Below are 22,121 nucleotides of genomic sequence, written 5' to 3'. Positions count from 1 at the left end.
GAATTCTGAAAAGCTTAGCACGATTTCCGGCATCAATTATTCAAGTGTACAGCCTGTTTTTTTTAATCGCTCTCCTATTGTCCGCTAAACGTCCCAAATCTCCACAAGAAAGAAGACCGAATGCATGCTCAGCAGGAAATGATAACATGCATCTACCTCAGGCATTTTTATTCATTTTTTAAGCTTATATGATCTGGCAAACAGGATGTACTTTAAATCATTCTGATTATCTTTCAAATTTAAGGTAACACCCAGAAAGCACTGACAAATAAAATAAGATGTTTTAGGGTTGTACTCCTCTTCTAATACTAAGACAGGATCCTAAATGCCTCTGTATTTACACTTGCTGTTTAGAGTGCATGAGTGCTTTCACACCACAATGTACAGCTACATGCAGTGCAAGATGGTGTACTCACAGCGGTCAAAAAGCACACTGTACACTTCTCACCAAAGCTCTTGTCAATGTTTTTCCGCTTTTTTGGCTACACAGCAGAAATACAAGGACCACCACAGACTATACAAAAGACATAGAACATCCATCTGTCCCTCAGCCCTTAGATCTATGGCCTCAGTAAACACTTTCTTGGTAACTTTATGCACTCAGTCTGGTTTCAACTCACACTGAACACAGCCTGATTCCAATTACCGTAAGTTAAGCCGAGGATGCTTTCTCACTCAGATCTGTTCATCTCTTGTCCAGTTTCAAAACACTAAGATGGTAAAAGTTTAAAAAAAAAACGCTTATCTAGGGGCTTCACAAAAGGAAATTCCCTGACCATCATATTTAATATACAATACATGTGACCACCCACCAATTTACAGCTAATAGTAGAATAGAGGAGATAATAGTGTTTTAATTCACTTTAGGTGAGTAAATGTTTACCAGCAGAAGTACATGAACTGAGCCAGCACATTGACAGTGACAATGCAAACATGTCAACGTTTTACTGATGTAATGTTGAACATGTTCACCATATAATTTAACATAAAGGCCTAAGTTTAACTTGTTTAGCTTACTGACTTTTTATTATTTGATGATTAGTCATTCACTTTGCAGTAATGTTGTCCAACACCAAGGTGTTTAATTCCTAATTGCCGTACACAAAAGTCCAGGTACTCTCCCATAACTTCACTCAGAATTGCAAATTTTAGCCTCTTAAAAAATGGGAAATGATCACAACTATTAATTTTGGGTGATGATAAAGGGAACAGTAATATCAGGATCCCATGGTTGAAATATTTCAGTCTGGATTAACTGACAAACCAGCACTGCCATTCCTGGAGCACCACTATTGGGGCTAAAATGACAGACACAACTTACAATAACAATCCTTCACGTTGACACTAATTCCCTAAATGACGAAAGCTCAGACCAAATTGCCCAAGTAATGTTTCCATACTTCAAAGGCTAAGTTTGTCCAGTAGTGAATCTCGGGAATGAATGTCCATTTTTTGTTGAAAATGGAATTTACTTGTTTTCCATGGAGATGTAATCCACAAAGGACTCAGTACAGCTGTCATAATACCACAATCATTTTTCACAGAGACTCAACAGCATCAATCCTCACTTGTTCACATTTAATCAATCACTTCTCCAATCTTGTTTTTTTGTCACCCACTTTATTTTGCAGTTGGATTTTGTCCACTGACAGTCAACAGTCATATCATTTATTGTCTGGTTTACAGCAAACACAGAGGTTGATGGTCTTTTTTCTTTTGAAGGGGGTGGGGGTTTACTCTTCTGAGGGAGCTGGACGGCTCCTGTTTAAGGAATCAATTTGACTGGACAGCCTTACAAATTGCATAAAGAGACAAAGTTGTCCTTGGAGTGCGCCACAATTGATTGATGGCTCAACACACTTGCACCGTAAATCCTCCCGACAGAACGGAGACAAATCAGTCGCCGGCTTCTGCTCTCCGCCCTCCTGCACTACTTACCTACCTCCCATATCTTTTCTCTTGCTGCCTCTTCTCACACAAAATGTCACAAGACTCAAATTTATTCAAAACAAAGTCAAATTTCTCCCAGCCTTTATGTGTTGACACAAATTGTGCAAAGTGTGTTGGCAACATGCAAATATGCTTATCAGACACTTTATATGTAAATTTGCAGTCTCAGAATTGAATGACAGTGAGTTTACGTTGTGAGGCTCTTACAAAATTAAAAAGCCATTCTACGTGTAGACTAGATGAAGCTGAATCCAGCACTCTTTATTAAAATCAGCTCTGCTGCCATCCTAAACAATATCATCATCTCGTGATGTGAAAAACAAGGCATTGGCCTGTACACGTTTTAAAGCCCAAAGTTATCAGTGTCTGGGAAACAATACAAGTTCACTGGGGGGTTGTTCAGTGCTAAGAAAATGGCAGTCTTCCCTGGGGAAGCCGCACCACTGTTTGTTTCTGGCAAAAAACACTGCAGGCATCTTTCTAAAGCGCCCTCTCTAATCAGAAGTGATCCGTTCACATGTGCTATCCGCTTTCCCCCTGGGAAGGGGTGTTAAAAAAAAGTGCAGTGCAGGCGGGTCAGAGACACAAGAGAAAGTAGTCGGAAATAAACATCCAGAGAGTAAAAAGAGGTTTCAACTTTAACTAGTATAAAGACTTTGCACTAAAGAGGGGTACGACAAAATATTGACATCTCGATGTGTTGTTTGCTCCTGCGAGGCGATGCCACCAAAATCAGTGCGTTTATTAAAGCATGCAATAGCTCTAACCACTCTTACTACTTCATAACTCCTTATGCTGGCACTTATCAACTAAATAAGGCTAAAGCACGTGGACATTGCTCAACTTACAGTGAATAACAAAGTCACAGGCGGAAAATTGCAAACAACAGGAAAAGAAAATTTACCAATTACTATTCATGCACATGCACACACACACACATTAAAGTGAATAAATGAATAATTTCCATCATTTTAGGATTATTACTTTTTTCTGCAGTTAAACATATATTGGGACAGATGATTGTGATTATAGACGATTGCGTTGCAATCAGTGATGGGAATAACAGTGTTACAAGTAACGGACAGCAATCACTATCTGCCCAACGATCACTTTTTGGCACAACACCTGGAGCTCAGGGGAGCAAAACAATCGCGTGAGTGCTGCTGTTTGGCTGAGGAAGAATATAGCAGTCGTGGTAAGCCAATCACATGACCACTTCAAGATGACAAAGCAACAAGGTGATATATACCAGTTTTTAAATTGTGTCGATAGGCCACGTAAAACCAGAGTCATGATAAACAATATATACGCTTTTTCCTCAATAGTTTCACCACGTTTACTGACTAAGGACAGCGCTAGCAAGCACTCTCTGCTTATGACAAAAAAAACCCAAAACAAAACAAAAGAAGTTTTAGGAGTGATGGAGGGAGAGAGAGAGAGAGAGAGAGAGAGAGAGAGAGAGAGAGAGAGAGAGAGAGAGAGAGAGAGAGAGAGAGAGAGAGAGAGAGAGAGAGAGAGAGAGAGAGAGAGAGAGAGAGTTTTGAGACGTGAGAGATTTGTGACGTTTAGCGTGTTTGTAGTGTGTAGTTAATGTGTTGTCTTGTGTAGTTAGTGTGTAGTGTTGTGGATAGTTTTGTGTTGTCTGTCAGGACAATGAGGCGACTGCTGTCTCCAGGTAGAAACAGGAGTGATACCCCTGCTGCTGTCAGACCTGCAGGTATCAGGCTGTGATGTTCTCCTTTATAATGGACAGAAATATTTGGAGTGGCACAAATAATTTGTGAGGCATCTTATCGAATGCAGAACAGCTGATTGTTCTGTAAATAGTTTGCAATGGTTATTTAAAAAGGATAAAAGGTAAATGGCTACAAATAACTTTGTTGTTTGCAAAACTTGTGCATAGGATTTTAAAATTTACAATTTATATTTGAATTAAATTTATGAAATATGATTCATTAAACATGTTTGTGGTTGTTACAGTAAATGAAAACTGTAAATTCAGACACGTTAGGTTGTGCTGAAAACAATGGTACCAAATAAGGCAAATAAACAGTTTTTAAAGGTAAAATGTGGAGGGAAAATCACAAGTAGTTAAAAATGGCCAATTATACCCTGGACCCCAGAGGGTTAAAAAAAATTTTTTTTAAAGTAACGCAATAGTTACTTTTCAAGTAATTAATTACTTTTAGAATCTTGTAACTCTAATTACTTTTTCAAAGTAACTTGCCCAACACTGGTTGCAATGTATTGAGTACTGCTGAATACCTTTATTATCTCATTTACCTCATCTGGTCTGACCAGTCTTGATTTCTGCCACAACAATCAGATGGTATGGTCTGAAGTTGGCATAAACAACATGAAAGCATGGCTTCATCTTCCCTTGTATCAACAATTCATACTGGTGCAGTGGTGTGGGGAGTATTTTCTTCAAACAATCCCCTTAGTTCCAACTGGGGATTGTTTGTCCAGCACTTCATGACCACAGTGCACTCATCTTCTTCTTCTTCTTCTGCTTCTGCTTCCAGCTCTATAATGATGTCACAAAGCTCAAATCACCTAAAACTGGTATCTTGAATGTGACAGTGAGTACTCACGGTACTCAAAGTCACCAGATCTCAATCTAACAGAGGACCTTTGGGATGTGGTGGGGCTGGAAATTTGCATCGTGGATGTACAGCCGACTAAGCTGCAGAAACGCAGTGTGAGAGTATATGAACAATATCTACCAATATTTCCTTTAAAAAACAATTTCAAAAAATCACTATTAGTCCCATTTTATTAAATTGCTGCATTTAAAAAAATGGTCCTAAACAGGAATAAAATCAAACCATTTTAAAAGAATCCACCAGCACGAGTTAAAAGAAAAAAATATGCACACAAGAGGGCAGAGTGGGCAAACACAAGCTGTCTAATGAACACACAACTGGATGACACAGTGGTACCAGTGGCATTTGTGACTAAGTGGGTAACAGAGATAACAGAGTGATTTTATACTGTGTTCTCTTTATTGAGTATGATCATGTTGGTGCATCCGTACACGCAGATAAAAAAAAACACATTACATGGTACTGGATTCAGCTGCTAAGATTCCCACTAAACAGGATGAAGGATCAGTAGAGATTTAAACTCTAAACGAGACACATTATGAGTAATATTATGTTCCATGTGTTGAATGTGTGTTAGTGTCCTCCCAATTTTCCCACTGTAATGGATAGGTATAAATAATTAAGAACCCTGTTGCCCTGAATAGCAGGAAACCAAGGAGAAGAGGGAGGATGGAGGAAAATTAACAGCGATAAGCACTGCTTGCAGCATTTTAAAGCAACACAACATTGTCATAATAAGACCTCGTCTCTGGGAATCACCAGGAATCTCTTCTGCAAAGAGAGAAGACTTTTACATTCAATGTCTCATACTGAAAATACAGCCTTTGCTGCTGCTGCTGCTTAAATGCACCAACCTCTCCCTCACTTTAATGAGAGTGAAAAATGCTATGCTAGCTTTGGCTATTTAGAAATTTTATGGCACAAATTGTGGCATAAAGGGCACAAGTCAGATGAATGACAGACGAAGGACAGCTGCGGCATCATCCCTCCATTAAAGGCGGAAAATGACCAACTGTGGCCCGAGCAGTTAATTAGCCAGAGAGGGCCTAATCACAGTTTTGGAGCCGTGGTCCTCCCCAGGTGACACACTAATAGGAGAAGCTTGTGGAGAAGTGGAAACAAGGTAACTATTGGCTTTGGGCTTCTCATAAGAAAGGCATGACTGCGCTGACCTGTGTTAAAAGAGATAACTTTTGAATTTGGTCAGCTTTAATTTGTTTTTTGTTTTTTTTTTAATAAAGTTGTTCCACATGAGGCAGTAGTTCACCACCTGATGGTTCAAATACCCACTGAGTTGAAAGACAAATCAGCCAGGACACAAGATGATTAAAAACTGCCTGTGGAACTTTCTTGTAAACCAAGTTACAATTAGTGCTGCTCACTATACCAATGCTAAAACCTTAAAACCTTCAGGTGCTTCAGGTCATTTTGCAGCACCATCCAAAACAGACAAAAGACAATCTCCTTGCCCATATTTTGAAAATTCAGCTGCTGCTAAAACATCTAGTCCTACCCCTTTCTGTCCCATCAGTCCTTTACAGAGTCAGTCAGCTGGACCTCTTCATGGTCATTTTTGATCGTAGCATTTTATTTGTATGCTACATGGCTCTAATCCAGTCTTTAAGTGATGACCTATAAACCCTGCTTCCGGGTCCAAACTACTCTGCGTTTATTATGGCTGTAGTGTTTTTAACATGTTTTAATGCTTTATATCTTGTTCTTTTTAATCTGAACAAGCCCCTAAAAAAGGCAAGTTTTTATGACCACTATTCATTTTAAAGTTTTTAAGACCTTATATGTAACTACAACCCAGCCCATGCAGCAGTATATTTATGACTAACCTCGTGTTGTGGTTGGATTATCTCAGTTGTTCTCCTGACTTAAGTTTGGTCCGTTTACAGCATCCTGCCATGCACATACATTTGTCCCTAACCATCGGGAACCCTCACGTTAACTTTTATCGAGTGGAAAAGGTTAGCGTTCATCCTCCAGCTTAACTGTGTTTGTTTTATGCTAACATAGCTGTGTCGCTAGTGATCATGTAGCACATCATTATATACCTGCTAGTCCAAACTCAGTAACCCTACAAACGTCACTGCTGTTTAGTTTTCTGTGTTCATTTATGTTTGAAGTGATAGCAGAGCTGTACGTTTTAATTTTTTGAGAAATCCCAGAACATGGTATATCATGTTTAGGTGGAAACTAGCAAGCTAACTTGCTGCTAACTTTGAACTCCATTAAGCGCCTTGAGGCGACTTTTGTTGTGATTTGGCGCTATATAAATAAAATTGAATTGCATTGAATTGAAATTGAATTAAATTTAATAAACTCTGTTTTCATGGATGCGTGGATGTTAAACTTAATTGTTACACCTGGTAGAGCAGCCACACTGATCATTTTATTAAGGATGAAAGAATTTAGACCGTTTATAACTGTCGGAAATTGCTAATGACGTCAGACTTAAAGACCGGATTAGTAGGTATCTGCATCTGTATGATTCACCCTTATATATCATCTATATATGGTCACTTTGCTATGCTCCAGCAATCCAAGCTGGCATTGGCCATAAAATTAAAGTCGAGGACAAACCAGTGGGTGACATCACAGCGACTGTTTTCATCACTTAGCATCAACTATCAACAAGCACCCGCCTCATGTATGCCTTTTACTTGCATGGCAACTAAATAAAGACATTCCTATTAAAAACAGAAGTTACAAAGTACTGCAAGTGGTACAAACAACACACAACACACAGGATGTAGGGACACATTACTGCCAAATGTTATCTGCTCCAGCTTTCTCACATCTTTACTTTTCTCCTCCAAGACATACCAGTGGGATGTCCCCTAGAGCTGCACTTGTAAACTTCCATATTTTGACATGTTTCACACATAAAAGTAGATCCTGGTGGTTATACAGCTTCCTTAACTGAAAGCAAAAGACAGGTGCCACACATGCATTTCACAAAAGAATAATCAACCATAAAGATTACATTTTTTTAAACAAATTATTATTATTTCTTTGCAATACTGTGGCATTTGTCATGGGTAGCATTTAACGTTGACAAAGTTTAACATGAAAATATATATATATTAATAAATATATTTATTTATTTATTGTCTGTTTCTAGGAACTTCTTAGCTCTTAATGGTCATAATATAACAGTTGTGAATAAGTAGGAGGACTGTAGAGGTAAAGGCGATGAAATCAGTAAACAACAAGGACTGTGAAGCAGTTGCATCCTGAAGTTATTTGGCCATGAATCCAGCATGTCGTGTTTGCTCAAGACAATAGAGGACGTGCACTCTCAAACTTCATCCCAAAGACATTTTACATACATGAATTAACCTCCTAGGACCTGGCGTCCACATATGTGGACATCACATTTTGGGTTATTTAGGCCAAAATACTCAATTTTGCTCTACATGGGCCTGATATCCACTTACGAGGACATTATACTGCTACTGTTCTATCAAAATTTTAAACAAATATCCTCATATGAGGCTCTTATTTTTCCTAAAAACAAAAATAAGGTAAAAAAAAATCTGGTAAATTAATTTTTACATTCATCGGGTCCCAATATGCCCAAATATCAAAGAGAAATTCAAAATGCATGTCATGGAAGAGTTCGGGTCTTAAGAGGTTAAAGACCCCCGGGACACCAAGTACACTTTACTGTGACAATCAATCAGAACAGAAAAATAATAATAATAGTAAAACTTATCTCTGCTTCAAGTACTATTAGCTATGTAATTAATGTCATCTAAAAAAAAAAATTTTTACAATGAATTAGCATATTTTGTAAAACACAAACCTACACCAAAGCACATTCACATTATTAATTAAAAGCTCATGTACCATTTTTGGATTCTGGTATTAATCGGTTTTCAGTAATTTCATGTAAATATTATTTGAGTTGTATATACATGATGAAACCACGATGGATCATTTGGACGCCAATATAAAATAATTCCAATAAACACACAACCAGCCCAGAGACTTTTCCAGCATGTCCTGGCTCTGCCCCGAGGCCTCCATTAAATGCCTGAAACACTTGACCGAGGAGGTCTCTTGGTCAGATGGCTGTACCACCTCATCTGGCATAGCAACTTTACCCTGAGTCTTTCCCAAATGTCCTGGGCTTAGAGATCCTTGCATCTACAATCACTTTCTTTTCATCACAACCTGCAACTTTTGTGATCATAGTTAATGTGGCAGTTTTGGGATCCACTCTCCCTTCACCACAGCAGACCAGTATAACATTACTGCAGACATTAAGCCAATCTTTCTGTCTATCTCCTGCTGCACTCTGCCCTCACTCACGAACAAGACCCCAAAATAGTTGAATTCCCACTCCAGATCAGGTACTCATCCCTGGCCTGGAGTTGGCACTCCACTCTTTTCAACTGAGAGCCATGGATTCAAACCTGGAGGTGCTTGACACTCATCTGCAAACTACCCTAGTGTGACCTGGAGGTCATGGCCCAATAAAGCCATCATCTCCAGCAGGGACAAGACCACCAAACCCTTCACCATCCACAAATTGGCTATGCCTAGAACTTCTGTCCATAACTATTATGAACAGAATATGTAACAAAGAAAAACTTTGTCTTCTCAGTCTTACTTATTGCTGGCAATCTTAACTTGACTCTCACCATGGTTATACAGGAACCAGAGCAGAAAGGACTAAAAACAGCTAAAGCTAAGAACACACAACAGACAGACACAATTTGCTTCCTGCCATGCTGGCATGTCACAGCAGAAGCAAACAGTTGATGCCTTCCTGTTGAGGTGAGTGTTGGATAGTCACATCAGCAGGTGGAGTTTTCCTCACCCTTAGGAGGTTCATAGCTCCTAAGATTGAGGTTTGTAATGTAGCAGTAACAGCTCTCCTTGTCATTTATGGCATGACCAGGCCATGCCCCGGCTGTCTCAGGTACAATAGATCCAGCTACATCTCCAGCATTCTGATAGCTTCCAGTCTGGGAAGTTCCCCATCCAGATGATGTAGGCAGTGATTGCATTTGAGTCTTTCTTCCTTTAAAATAACAGAGTGCCCCAGTATTACCTGGATATCTTGTGTTACTTTAACTTAGGACTCGCTGCAAAAGAGTGAATAAATAGTTCCATATATTAAAGCTGTACAGACTGGGATCCACTGGGAGCCCAAAACATTTATATTTTCAAAAACACCAATCAAAGCAGAAATGGAAAACAATCATTTAGCGTTATTAGAAACAACTTGATGGACAAAGTCATAAAAATTTCAAATGATTAAAAAAAAAAAAAAAAAAAAAAACATGTGAAGAAAAAAATGACCTCTTGGGTGTGTGGTCAGTAGGATTAAGCAGATTTAAGACCCTGAAGTTACCCAGAAAAGCGTTTGTGTGCATATAAAGTAGGTCCCCCGAAATGAAATCCAGCCAGTTCCCGTTACGTAATCTAGCAAAAACTCAGCCAGCCAGCACGCACCACAGAGAAGAAGGAGGAAGAGACAGAAAGAAGAGAGGAAAAGGCAAAAATAAATGAAAGTCAGACTGTCCTGACTGATGATGGGATGCTGTAAACAGGGGAGGTTTTTTTCCTAACAATTAAAGAGTGGAGGAATATTGATTTCCAATGGTGCTCTCAAGTGACTTGCTGGCTGTCACAATGAGGCCCGGGGTAAGGTGACCATGTCTCTGCTCAACGTGATAAACCTTGCATGTCATCAGGTATGGAGGACGAGGTGTCCCCCTTTCCCAGCCCCACCCTCGGCGCATCGCAGACTGCCGCTACAGCATTTATTTGTGGTGGGATGTGGAATTATGGGTTGCTTCATTTAGTAATGAAGTCACAGAGGAGCTGGTGAGTGCAGCTAGCACGTGCTAACACAGGTGCAAGCGAGTTGAAATTAAGAGCTTTTAGAGAAGCAGCGAATTTTGCCTCCTGTGCATTAGGAGTTTTAAGCAAGCAAGATGTTATTGTGCGACTCCACATGCAGTTTTTACAGGCATCGGGGAAGGCAGACGCCTAGATGAGAGGTCAACTTTCAGTCTTACTCCTGGGATAAATAATCATAAATCAGAAGGTAAGCCGTCACTGGAGTAGATCCATCATGAGCGTCTAACACATGCACACAAATGAATGCAGTACTGCGTCAAGGAAAAAAAAGGCTCATGCAGATTGATTGGCTCTTTTAAATGAGCGAGAGCGGCATTATGTTGATCGATTCTACGGATAATTGACTGATTCTAGTGTTGTTTGAAGTTGAGTAACAACTGCGCATCAGCGCTGCGAAGGGACACAGCCTGCAGGCATCTTAAGCTCTAAGGAAGACCAGGAAACTGAGACAGGAAGTTGATCAAGTGCAAAGGAGCCTGTCCTGAGCTGCTGCTCTGTTCTGACAGCTTTGGATTCTGTTAAAAGGGTTGAAACTGGGGCAAGATGTTCTAACAATTCACTTATTAAAAGCAATTACGAAGGGGGTAGTAAAAATAAATAGTAACACAAGCTATAAAATTGATATACTTTCATAATAAAATAAGATATTTGAAAGTATGAAGCTGTGCCTAAGATCCACTGTCCATATCAAGTAAAATACCTGTTTTTAGAGTCACTTGGCCTAAAAGTTAATTAGCATTTTTAAGGTTGAGAATTCAGCTAGAAAGGATGGCCTTCTCATCTAATATTCCTATACACCTTCGTCGGCAAGTCACCGTGCTCTTGAGTCTAGACCAATCAATGAATGAACTCGTTACTGAGGCATTAAAGGAAAAGCCATGGAGAAGTAGAAGTCCATTTCTGGAAGTGTTCCCACTTTGTGACACAGCAGTCCACAGCTGTTCAGAACTGACTGTTGACTGGGGGGGAAAAAGATTTAAAAAAAAGGAAATGAACTATAAATTCAAAATGAGTTTCCCATGGCAGATCATGGGGAAGATTACGAGACAGGAAAAGGTCTAAAAAACGCCCGATCACCTTTGAGTGAAGGACTCCCCCCCCCATGCTTCAGCCAGCTTTATTATGCCAAGAGGTGGCCACTCAGCAGAGGAAAGGACACTGATGCATAGAATGCAAAGCAACTTTTAATTATTCTTGGGAAAAGAGCACAAGCCCTTGGCTTGTTTACTACTTTACTGGAAACTGTTTATGATTGCTTTGTAATTATCTCCTTGATAATGTAAAATTTACCCCCCACCCCTTTCCGTTCACTCCTCTCCATAGAACACCGGTGCAGAAAGTGATCAAGCATTCATCATTTAGTCCAAATGTTTTAACTTTTACTTGGGGGAGGTGGAGGGAGGGCTAATAGATTATGGGTAATGAAGCAGCTCGAGCAGTAACACAAATAGGACTTGTAGTGAAAGACACAGGCTAAGGCACGCCTGTGTTGTGATAATCAGTCTCTCTTTTTGTCTCATGATAAGCCGAGAGCCTAACCTTCACCCAAAGAGCACATCATTTCCCCTCTGTGAGACTTAATGAGACATTAGCCATACTAACAAATGGTGGACGAGAAAGTGAAAGTGACTTTCCAGGTAAGGGCTGTTTGCCTGACCATAATCAGTCCCCAAACGCAGCTAAAGGGTGGAAACAACTCTGAGTCTCCGTCTCGACAGCTTGCTGTGGCTTTTATGACGGGCCTCCCAGGGCCCATTGAATGGCATATAATGTCTTAATATCCCTCAAATAGAACAGGTAATCTGCTTTTGTTGTCGCCTTGTCTGCTCTGGTTCAGACAGCGCAGTTTGTCTGTTTTAGCTTGTAATGTGTAAAGTGTACGATGCAACACAGCAGTCCGAAACTAATGCACGTCACATTGACATTATTCAAACCGGTACTTCAACATGTGCTTCGACTATGTCGACAGAGCAACTGCTATCATTTTCTACAAACTGCGGCTTTGCGATGCATTTCATCCACCTGTAACTCGTATCAATATGAGTCTAGCACTAATCAAACACTGGGTGATGAAGTAAAATCATTCTTGTAAGCAGCACTGAGTGGTTTGGAGGTATGGGACTATAGACGCAAGGGTGGATGGGTAAAGAAAGGAAGTGACGAGCTGGTGTGAGAATGGGCCACGTTCCCCCGCCGGGCCTCCCAGCTCAATTAGCTCAGCTCATCCCGGCTTTCTGCTGATGGGGGAAAAAGGAAAAAAAATCAGCAACACCACACTGTGCCATACAGTCCTCAGAGTCTAGCCTGTTAGTGAGTGAATGAGTGAGTCAGTGTGCACATTATGTGTCTGCTGATGCCTCACATGCAGATTTTTGCATTTGTGCATCCAGAGCGTGGTTATGTGTGGGCTGTCTCCTCTCCTCTTAGACTAGAGCCCCACAGTGCTCTCTGTATCAAACACCTGAACCAATTAGGCTACATTCGCTTAAAAAAAATAAAAAAAAATCCCTAAAGCAAAGTACAGTAATGTCATAAACAGTCACGCAAAACTTAAGCTGTAAGAGAAGTTTCTCTGGATGGAGAAAATGATGAACTGGAGGGAGACCAAGACTAAAAAGTCAGTGTTATGGATTAGAGAACTCGAAAGGTTATATTCCAACACTTTTCTGCCAGCATCTTGAGGCTAAAAAAAGAAACTTTCATGTCTATATTTTGACCTATCAAGTCTGTGCTAAAAAGTCAGGAAATAAATCAGCAACAACTGAAAAAAAAAATTGATTAAAGCTTTCTTTCTCCCGTGGCAAACCAACCGCTGGGTCATCCTGAGAACATTTTAGCACAGCGTTGTCCAAACTGTAAAGGTATAGTAGGTGGTCTGCATGCGAGATGAAACGCATTAATCATTGAGAGATGGCCTCTGGACGAGCTTTCAGGATGTCCTAAAGGAAGGGTGGGAGAAAAAAAAAGCAGGCCACGGTCTGAAGGAGGGAGTTCATTGCTATATGACAGCATTTGGAGGCAAGGGCTGGGACCTTTTCAGAGATGTGATGCACATGCATGTCTCAAAGGCAAAGTGAGATGGAAAAGAGCACTCAGTGTTGGAGGAAAAAAAAAGGAACTCAAATTGCTTGGCCAGCACAACTCAAGGCCAAAATCTATTTAATCATAGAATAAGGACAGTTTGGAAATAGAAAAAAAAGACAGTATAATATTCATGCCCTGCCGCTTCACTTGGTCACACACAGACACTTTGTGTTGTCAGGTAAATGTATTGTATGTCATAAACTCCTCTCATCCGGTCCTGTAACTCTTCCCTCAAAAAAAAAAAAAAAAATATATATATGAATGCATGTATCACACATGCTCAGCGTGCCATAAAAATGTAGCTAAGAATGCTGCAGTGCACCAAGCCACTAGCTAAACAAACAAAGTAAATACGCCTGATAATGCCGACGATAACATCCGAGGCAAAATGAAAGGATGAAGGTCAGTAATTGGGAGAAGGTGGGGAGGAAGAAGCATGGCGCGGTTTGTTTTTCTCCTGGCAGGGGTCCATCTGGGCGCGTGCGGCAGGCTCTGGGGCGGTGTAGGAGCACGTCTGTGCAGAGGTTAAGAAAAGCAATTAATCGGCAGCAGAGATAATCAAAGGAACCTCCCCCTCCAGACACCTTGGTGGGGGAGAGGGAGAGCAGAGAAACGGAGAGACAGACAGAGGAGAGGAAGATGGGAAAATACTTGTTTACAGGCACTGCTGGTGCGATCAAAAGCGCAGGGGTTCAGCTCTGCCACCGGGGCCCTCCGTTTCAGGTGGAATTGATAACACTTCAGATGTACAATTCAATGTTTGTGAGAGTACTTTTACCTCCCGGTGAGAAGGCAAGGATTTTTCACAGTCTAAGCTGCATTTCCTTTCATCTCAGATTTTGCAAGGTATCAACAGATTGTCAATGGTGAGGAAGACATTTTTCCCACACATAATCAAAGAATGTAGTCTGCACTCACCCCGCTTAGACGTCAATTCAGACGGCGCGGCGCGAGAAAGCTACAAAACAAGATTAATATCACTGGAAACTAATATTTTGATTACATTAAATTAGCTGTGAACCTCAGAGAGACTAGAAGAGCATAAAAGTTGGGGTTTTTTCGCAGCTAACCAATTAACTGTACATATTATGCACTGGTGTAGTTAAAAGGCTTCTCCTGCTGCAAATAATTAGATATTCTGCATGACAGATTTTATAGTTCCACCAGGAATCAAAGCTTGTTGCTCTCTCTGGTAGTTCACGTTTCTCTCTGGAAATGAAATGAAGTGTCACCTAGCGTAGATTTATGCCTCATAAATAACGACATAAGCTGGTCTGGTGTTTCTTTGCGACTTTAAGCACCAACTTCACTGTTAAATATTAACAAAATGACCACAGATCAACAACTACTGACAACAAGATAACACCCAATAGAGTTGCTGTTTAAGTAATTTAAAGTCCTCTAAATTGATGCCCCTTTTTAGCCTTAAAATATACCAACACTGTCACCAATACTGAAACGTACCCTATGATCATTTAGCAGTATACATCTTGGCAAAAAGGCTCTGGCAGACGGTTAGCAGGTCAGCAGTGAGTAAGGGGTGGCACTTTCACAAAGTCTTGATTAGATAATTATCCATCCATATCTTGGCAATATGTTGCAAGGGAACAACGCGCTTCTCATTACACCGCTGACAGGCCCTGCATCTGTGGGTTGCTATCAAAAGCAAGGTGTTCAGCAGGCACGCACTTGTTGATTAAAAAAGAAAAAAGAAAAGAAAAAGAAATAAGATGTGCCAATGTGAAAATTAGATATACCCCTTCAGGGTTGGTTGTGAGAGGTGGTAGGTACACGGAGCATATCACGGACTGAAAGCATGACAAACAATAAGTGAGTTCCTGGAATCTGGAACGGGTAATGAGGCTATTTAAAAATTTACCTTTAGCTCCCCTGCTTTTAGCCATTCTCGCTCTATTTGGAATAAGCGCTCCATCTCATATTGTTGTCAGTGACGCATTGCACTGTTAAAGGGACAAGAGGTCTCCACTGATCAGTGCAAATAAGCGTAGGCACTTGAGGACAATTTTGAGGTACTTGTACACTGATATATCCATTTTACAATGTTTTGGCATTCTAGTGCGCTGCCTTAATTCAACAGGCGTAATGAATAGCTCCATTTCAAGTTCACATATAAACATCAAACATATGTACAGCCTGGAAAACATAAGCTTTAGTTTTCTGTAGATACAAATAAAATATTTAAGTAGAGCACTGATTTTTAAGGGTGATGATGTTATCAACATACCAGCCCATATTTTTTTTAGACATCGTACTCAGATTTACACACATGCACTATGTTAGAGTTGTACAGTGTTTCATCTTTCAGCAATTTATTTTACCAGTCGGCACAGCGCCGTCAAATTCTCAGCAGTGATGCGTACCCTGTGCACCTGACACAATTTCTGAATTAAACCCATGTGTTGTTTCAAATGGGAACTTTTATATGAGCTCATCCATAATAACAAACATACCTATCATGATATATCTTTCTACAATATCAATATATCAGATGATTTTTTTAAAAAGTAAAAACGACCATTGTATAGCTGTATAAAAATCAGCTCTTTTACACACGTGTGTAGTTCTACTTTTAATCATTTAGCCGCTAGCATTTCAGTCCCATGAAAGTTTTGATTGCGTGACTTTTACTACATTATTTTATAGTGTGTTGTTACTTTTACCTGAAGAAATAATCCATAAATTTCCGCTACCACCGTCACATTGCAATTGGTGAAAAATTTCACAAACTACCCTAAATAAATATGGCTTTTATCCCCTTCATGGTAGTTTCCTTGTTCAAGCCCTCATAACTTTGCCTTCCACAGCGAGGGGAAGTGCACCAGATAAGGAGGAGCCTCTCTTTTTTAATTTAACCACAGGACACAAGAGTTCACCATCACCACAGAATAAAGGCCTGAGATATCTGAGAAGAGAACAAATAAGTAGAAAAAAATCTGCACAGTGACAGAATACAAGATTTCTTTGCCATGCCCATACAAACAGCGCTCCGTGCTTGCCCTTTTCACCATATCTGGCCCCCTGCAACCTCCTTCTTTCATCTTTTTTTTAAAATACAGTGACAGAAAAGCCCAAATGCAAGCCAACAAGTCACTGGAACAGAACTTTCAAGGAATAATCCTGATGTAGTACGAGAACTGGAAGTGGTACATGACAGTAGGGGAGACTAGCTTGACTAGTTCTTGTACAGACAGTTGCAGACACTGGATTAACAATGAGGAAATCCTGGCTTAAAAAGGATTCCATCATTTGAAAAAGAGAGAGGCCAAGAGATGTGCAGGACTCCAGCCTGCAAATTTTCTTACCGATTAGTCATTTGAATAATAAAACTGAGAAAATTGGTTTCAATGCTATAAAAACAGAAAAGCTGGAACTGGAAAAAAAAAGCAAATAATGAATTGATTGATACCAAACAGCTGCCAATTACTATTCCATCGACTGACTAATGATGATGAGTTTGTTTCCGCTCTGAATGAGAGCTTTTATTAACCCAAGTGCCACATAGGCATCCTGACAGCTTACAATCAATTTTTCTTATACTTAGCTATGAACACTAAATATATTTGAAATTCTACCCTTTCCCCTGCCAAAAGTGGAGTACAATACTGTAAACTCAAAGAAAGGAACACATTCTCGCTCTCTGCTGAGTCTGTGATCTCTCAAAAGGCTCTCCAAATACAACCCTGTTTAAACAGTTTTTAATTCCTTCCTTGCTGTAAAGTGCCTCCACCCACAAAAAGCAAAACAGTGAAGCTACTGTCTCATTACACGGAAAAAAAAGGGACTCACGTGGATCAAATACTGTACATAAGAGCGCACACAAAGGAGGTTTCATTTAACCAAGCCACTGAGTGAGTAGTAACGGAGCTTGAGCCTCGCTGTGATGAAACATGCTGTAGGCAGAAGCAGACACATAAAAAAAACGCATTAGTTCTTACTGCTTCTGAGCGCACGCTGTGTTACCTGCAGCTTTTTTGAAACGTCTTGAATGATAGAGTTCACCCTTTTGAGTCGGACTGCCAAGCGCTGGCACGCTTTTTGTCGAGACAAACTGAATACATTGCTTTTGAAGAGCGACGGAGCCTGGGAAGGGACCGGAGCCTGGAACTCCAAAAAGACATGCACAAAATGTGTGATGAAACTTTCAGCACCACGGACAGCAGCTCTCAAGAAGCCTGATGATTAAGAGGGGGAGGTGTTGGCGAGGGGGTTGTGGAGAGTGGGGAAAAAGAAGGCGATGGAGTGGAGGGAGAGGCAATAAGTTCATTTGATAATTAAGCGAAGACAGCATATTCCCCACCGCTTGCGTTTCAGCTATCCCCCATGTCTGCTCTTTTAAAAGTGGAAGCACTCACCCCAAAGAGCGCACGCACGCACACATACGCACGCACACATACGCACACACTCCTGCGGCAAGACCCAGCTTTTCCACGGTTTTCCCCTGTCTCTGTGTCTTAGGCTGAATAATGCAGGGCCTTTACCCAGCGCTCAAGCATGAGTGGATAATCTGGCCACAAGGACAGGCTGTGTCAACATTTCCCTTTACTGCCTTATTTATTTATTTACCCACCCGCCCTAGGACTTGGGGAGGGCGAGAGAGGATATATGTGCATGGCTAACAACGTGGTGGCTGAGCAGATGACCTGCTTCCAGGAAGATACTTATTAAAGATTTTTCATGGGAAGCATACAGACTGTGCCAGGCTGATTTGGGAAAATATGTGAAAGCATTTGAGGAAGACCATTTTATGTTAACTCTTCATATAGGAACGGGAATGTAGGGCTAATAGTCCAACCTTTTCGCTGTGGATTAAAGCTTCAGTTGTGTTGTCTGTTAATCTAATATCAGCCAGTCTGAAAGGAGAAATATGCTCATTACAGATCTCCATAGTGTAGTGGTTTTCATATTGGCCTAACAAGCAAGACCCCTGGTTTGATCCCAGGAGGAGGCACAAATCCCCCAGGGGTTGCATGAGGCTGGGCATCCAGCGTAAAAATCTGCCAAATCAAATACTCAGCGCTACCCGCTGGATGTCAGATCAATTAAAAACAGAAAATGATGGAGACATTGTTTAACTCATCAACAATATATTTGCCAAATTAGATCTCGAACCATCGTCCGCTCAGCTGTGATGCTACTCTGCTACACATGCTGCCAGGCTGGGAAAATTATGAAATGATTTCTGAAATACCCCAGCACCTTTTCCAGTATTATAGCAGCTCTGCTTTACAGAGGTTAACACTTTTCGCTTGTGTGCAAAAGATCCCCAGTTCAAGACTGGGGAGCAGATGCACTGGGGGCACAAGTGTACACCTAGACCGGATCCCAACCCTGGATAAAACGGGAGGGTCCTGTCAGGAAGGATGGCTGGTGTAAAAACAGCCAAAAGTACTGACTACATCTTGATTTTCTGTAAATATAAAGATTATATTAAAAAAATATAAGCATATACCAATGTACAGGCCACTACTGACCAATAGGATATGCAAACTGATACATGGGTTAGGCTTATATAGTGCTTTTCTACTCTGGTATCAGGAGGAGCTTGGGGTTCAGTATCTTGCCTAAGACAGGAACAGCCAGGGATCAAACCACCAACCATGTGTCTGGTAGATGACCTGCTCTACCTCCTAAGCCACACAGCAGAACCACCCACTCTAGAAAAACAAGAATCCATCCAAGTGAACTTAGATTTCTTATATTTTCAGACCAGATTTCCAAACCCCCAAAGACAGCAAATCTGAAGTGACGTGTAAAAGTAAAAACGATCGACTGAGCGACAGTGTTTGAAAGATGAACTGATTACAAAAAAAGACTTAAAAACTAATTTTCTGCTGATCAGTTTATCAACTGTTCGTTTTAGCAGGTGTAAGAAAAATAAACCTAGGTAATGGCCTTTTTTTCTCTCGATATTTTCAGCTGAACTACCTTCAGTCTGCAGTTTCAGCCTTGAACAACAGCGACGTAAAGTTCTAAACTTTCCAACCCTGAAGACTGATGCAAATGCAGCAGAAGTCTACAACGCTAAGTCAGTTCTCTGCTGTGGATTTCAGTGTCTTAAATTTGTAAATGCGCTTGCACTCGACTGATGTGCCGAAATCCACTTTGCAGCCGAGGCTTAATTGTTGCACATTTAAAATGCCATTCACAGTGACTTTGCACTTCTGAGTCATGTTTTTGGGGTGGCTTTTGTTTCTTGTGCCTAAATAACTGTTACAATATGACACTCGGCACGGCCAATCAGGAGCTCAGGCTTTAAGAGCCTAATCCTCTTTAATTTGCGATTACTTGTAATTCAAAATGCTAGCCCACTAAACCACAGGAGATTGATTGTTTAAGTGTCCTCCTCTTCTGTATTGCAACCTGGATACTGATAACAGAAAAATAAATTCCCCGCGTATATATCCCGAGCTCTCACGGTGGCATTCAAGTAAATTACCATAAAAATCACTGTACAAATATTTTGGCATCAATCATTGAGCATAAACTGCTAAATAGCTGGGAGCCCTCTTAGCATTCATAGAGAATGATTTCATTGGCATTCTTGTGGCAGATGACTTTAGCCGCACGCATTCCTCCCTCAAATTAGAATGTGAGAATTAAGAGGGATTTCATATAGCACGATAAGTGTGTTTTTAAAAAGCAAAACTGATTGAGCTTGAGGGAAGAGGGAGGATGAATTAGGTAATTATCTCCAAACAGACACCAGTGCTTCTCTGCTGTGTGAGAAACAGGCCCGACACTCCAGGATCAAAGTGCTCAGCATCAGCAACAACAACAACACTCACTCCAATCTCAGTCTGCCTTACCTGATTTCCAGACCCACATAGCAACCCACGGGTCTCAGGTACACAGGTATCTTTAGTAAGAAGCCGGTGTCTTATGATCTCTGTTTGAAAAAGCTTCACTCATAACACCAAAAAGATCGTGTCTCTCAGATACTTCAAAGGAATAATGGCGTGTGTGTGTGTGTTTACCTCTAATTTATTGATAACATTCCCGGCATAAGATTTATTTTGTCTACTAGGTTCATCCATTATTGATTTTAAAGGCAGAATGTTTGAGTAACAGAAAGCTTAAGGGAAGTTGAGGAAAGTATTCGTGTGACCCTGCTGGCAAAACACAAAAACCCCAAGTTTGTGAAGTTGTACCTGCTCTCACCTCACGTGCTGAGTCAGTCATTAAAAACCAGCCCTTTAAACTCCCCCTTTAAACACTTACATATCTCTCTCTATATATATATTTGTGCCATTTTAAATCACAGCAGCGGAAACAACGACGCTGTTCTCTCCCGCGGAGAGGGACCTGTCCTACCTGCTCGTAGCACGTCTCCCAGGTGAGGTTCACGAGGCAGGAGGAGAACAGCTCATCTTCGGTCCGGCCATAGCCGTCCATGGTGTGCCCGCCGCGTCTGGTGAAGGAGTCAGCAAGACGGAGATTTTGTTCAAGTCTTCCCTCGACGACTGCTTCTTCCTATCTCCCTCTCTTTCTCTCTCTCTCTCTCTGTCCCGCTCTCTTCTCCGTCCGGCGCCGTGGATGCTATCAAACGAACAGCGGCGGTGTGCGCGCGGATGCTGCCGTTACCTCGGTCACGTGGCCGTCGTCTCCAAAAAACCAAAGTGGGATGTGTCGGGGTGCATCCCACCGCCTTCAGGTGTCAGGGTCAACGGTGGCTACCGACGAAAGCGATGAAAAATACTTTAAATAACAAGGCAGAGAAACGACTGGATGCCTGGAGTGTGGTCGTTAGCTGTTTCTCTTTCGGTCACGGTGAGCAAAATAAGAAAACTGCTTTTTGTTTTTACGTCTTTTTTTTTTTAAACAAAAATTCCTTTCCCAGCTAATGAAACCCGGGGCATTATGAAAACAGTGACATGAAAACGGTAAACATGCCGGTAGAAAAAACACTTTAGGGAAGTTTGAAGAATTAGAAAACTTTTAAATAGTTTTTATGTCCTCGTGAACACTTAATATGTATGCCAAAAAGCTAGCACCTGTACAAGGGTTTTTCCAGGATTTTTACAAAGGGGGTACCAAGAATAAGGGTGGGGTGTATGGCATGTATAAGCAAAGTCATCTGATTTCAAAGGGCTATTTTTGTAGTAACTGACACAGAATCCTGTGTTATATTTAAAATACATTGCTAAATATAAAGTTTTACATATAAAACTTTCATGTGTCCACCTCCAGACCTCACAGGTTTATGTTTATATGATAGTTGCTATCTACCAGCAACCACATCTCATGAACCCCCTATCCGGTTGTTCAGTGATGACGCGACAAATCCTACTTCCGGGCCTAAAGTAGTCTGCGTTTAATTTGACCCCTTTACCACTGGATCCTGCTGTTACTTATATCGGTCAGGTGTGTTTCCCCTCTGTAAGGAGGAAAAACAACCGTGAAATACGAACTCTGTTTCAAAAAGACAGAATTTGTGTCCCAACAGCTGTCGCCTACTGGAATAACTTATACCAGGACCTGGAATGGGAGAAGATTTGGACCTTACCGTCGAAATTTCTATTAAATAACAAAATACCCAACTAGGTCTTTTCTTGTACGTTATAAAAAGGACATTGATGT

At 40.9% G+C, this 22,121-nt stretch overlaps 1 protein-coding gene across 6 annotated transcripts in view; it reads right to left on the bottom strand.

Annotated features, from left to right (window-relative positions):
* ppargc1a (peroxisome proliferator-activated receptor gamma, coactivator 1 alpha) overlaps positions 1 to 21,331 on the bottom strand; it is a 302,778-nt gene extending 281,447 nt beyond the window's left edge. For 2 of the 6 annotated variants that reach the window (XM_026161835.1, XM_026161836.1), the window contains exon 1: positions 20,856 to 21,331. In XM_026161835.1, coding sequence (XP_026017620.1) covers positions 20,856 to 20,936 — 81 coding nt within the window. In that variant the 5' untranslated portion in view covers positions 20,937 to 21,331. The remainder of the gene's footprint in view (positions 1 to 20,855) is intronic. The other 4 variants (XM_026161841.1, XM_026161842.1, XM_026161839.1 and 1 more) reach the window with 3 other exon arrangements.
* Positions 21,332 to 22,121: the final 790 nt, after the last annotated feature.

The sequence above is a fragment of the Astatotilapia calliptera genome, chromosome 3 (genome assembly GCF_900246225.1).
Source record: "Astatotilapia calliptera chromosome 3, fAstCal1.2, whole genome shotgun sequence".
Taxonomy (NCBI): Eukaryota; Metazoa; Chordata; class Actinopteri; order Cichliformes; family Cichlidae; genus Astatotilapia; species Astatotilapia calliptera.
This window is presented reverse-complemented; position numbering and strand designations above follow the sequence as displayed.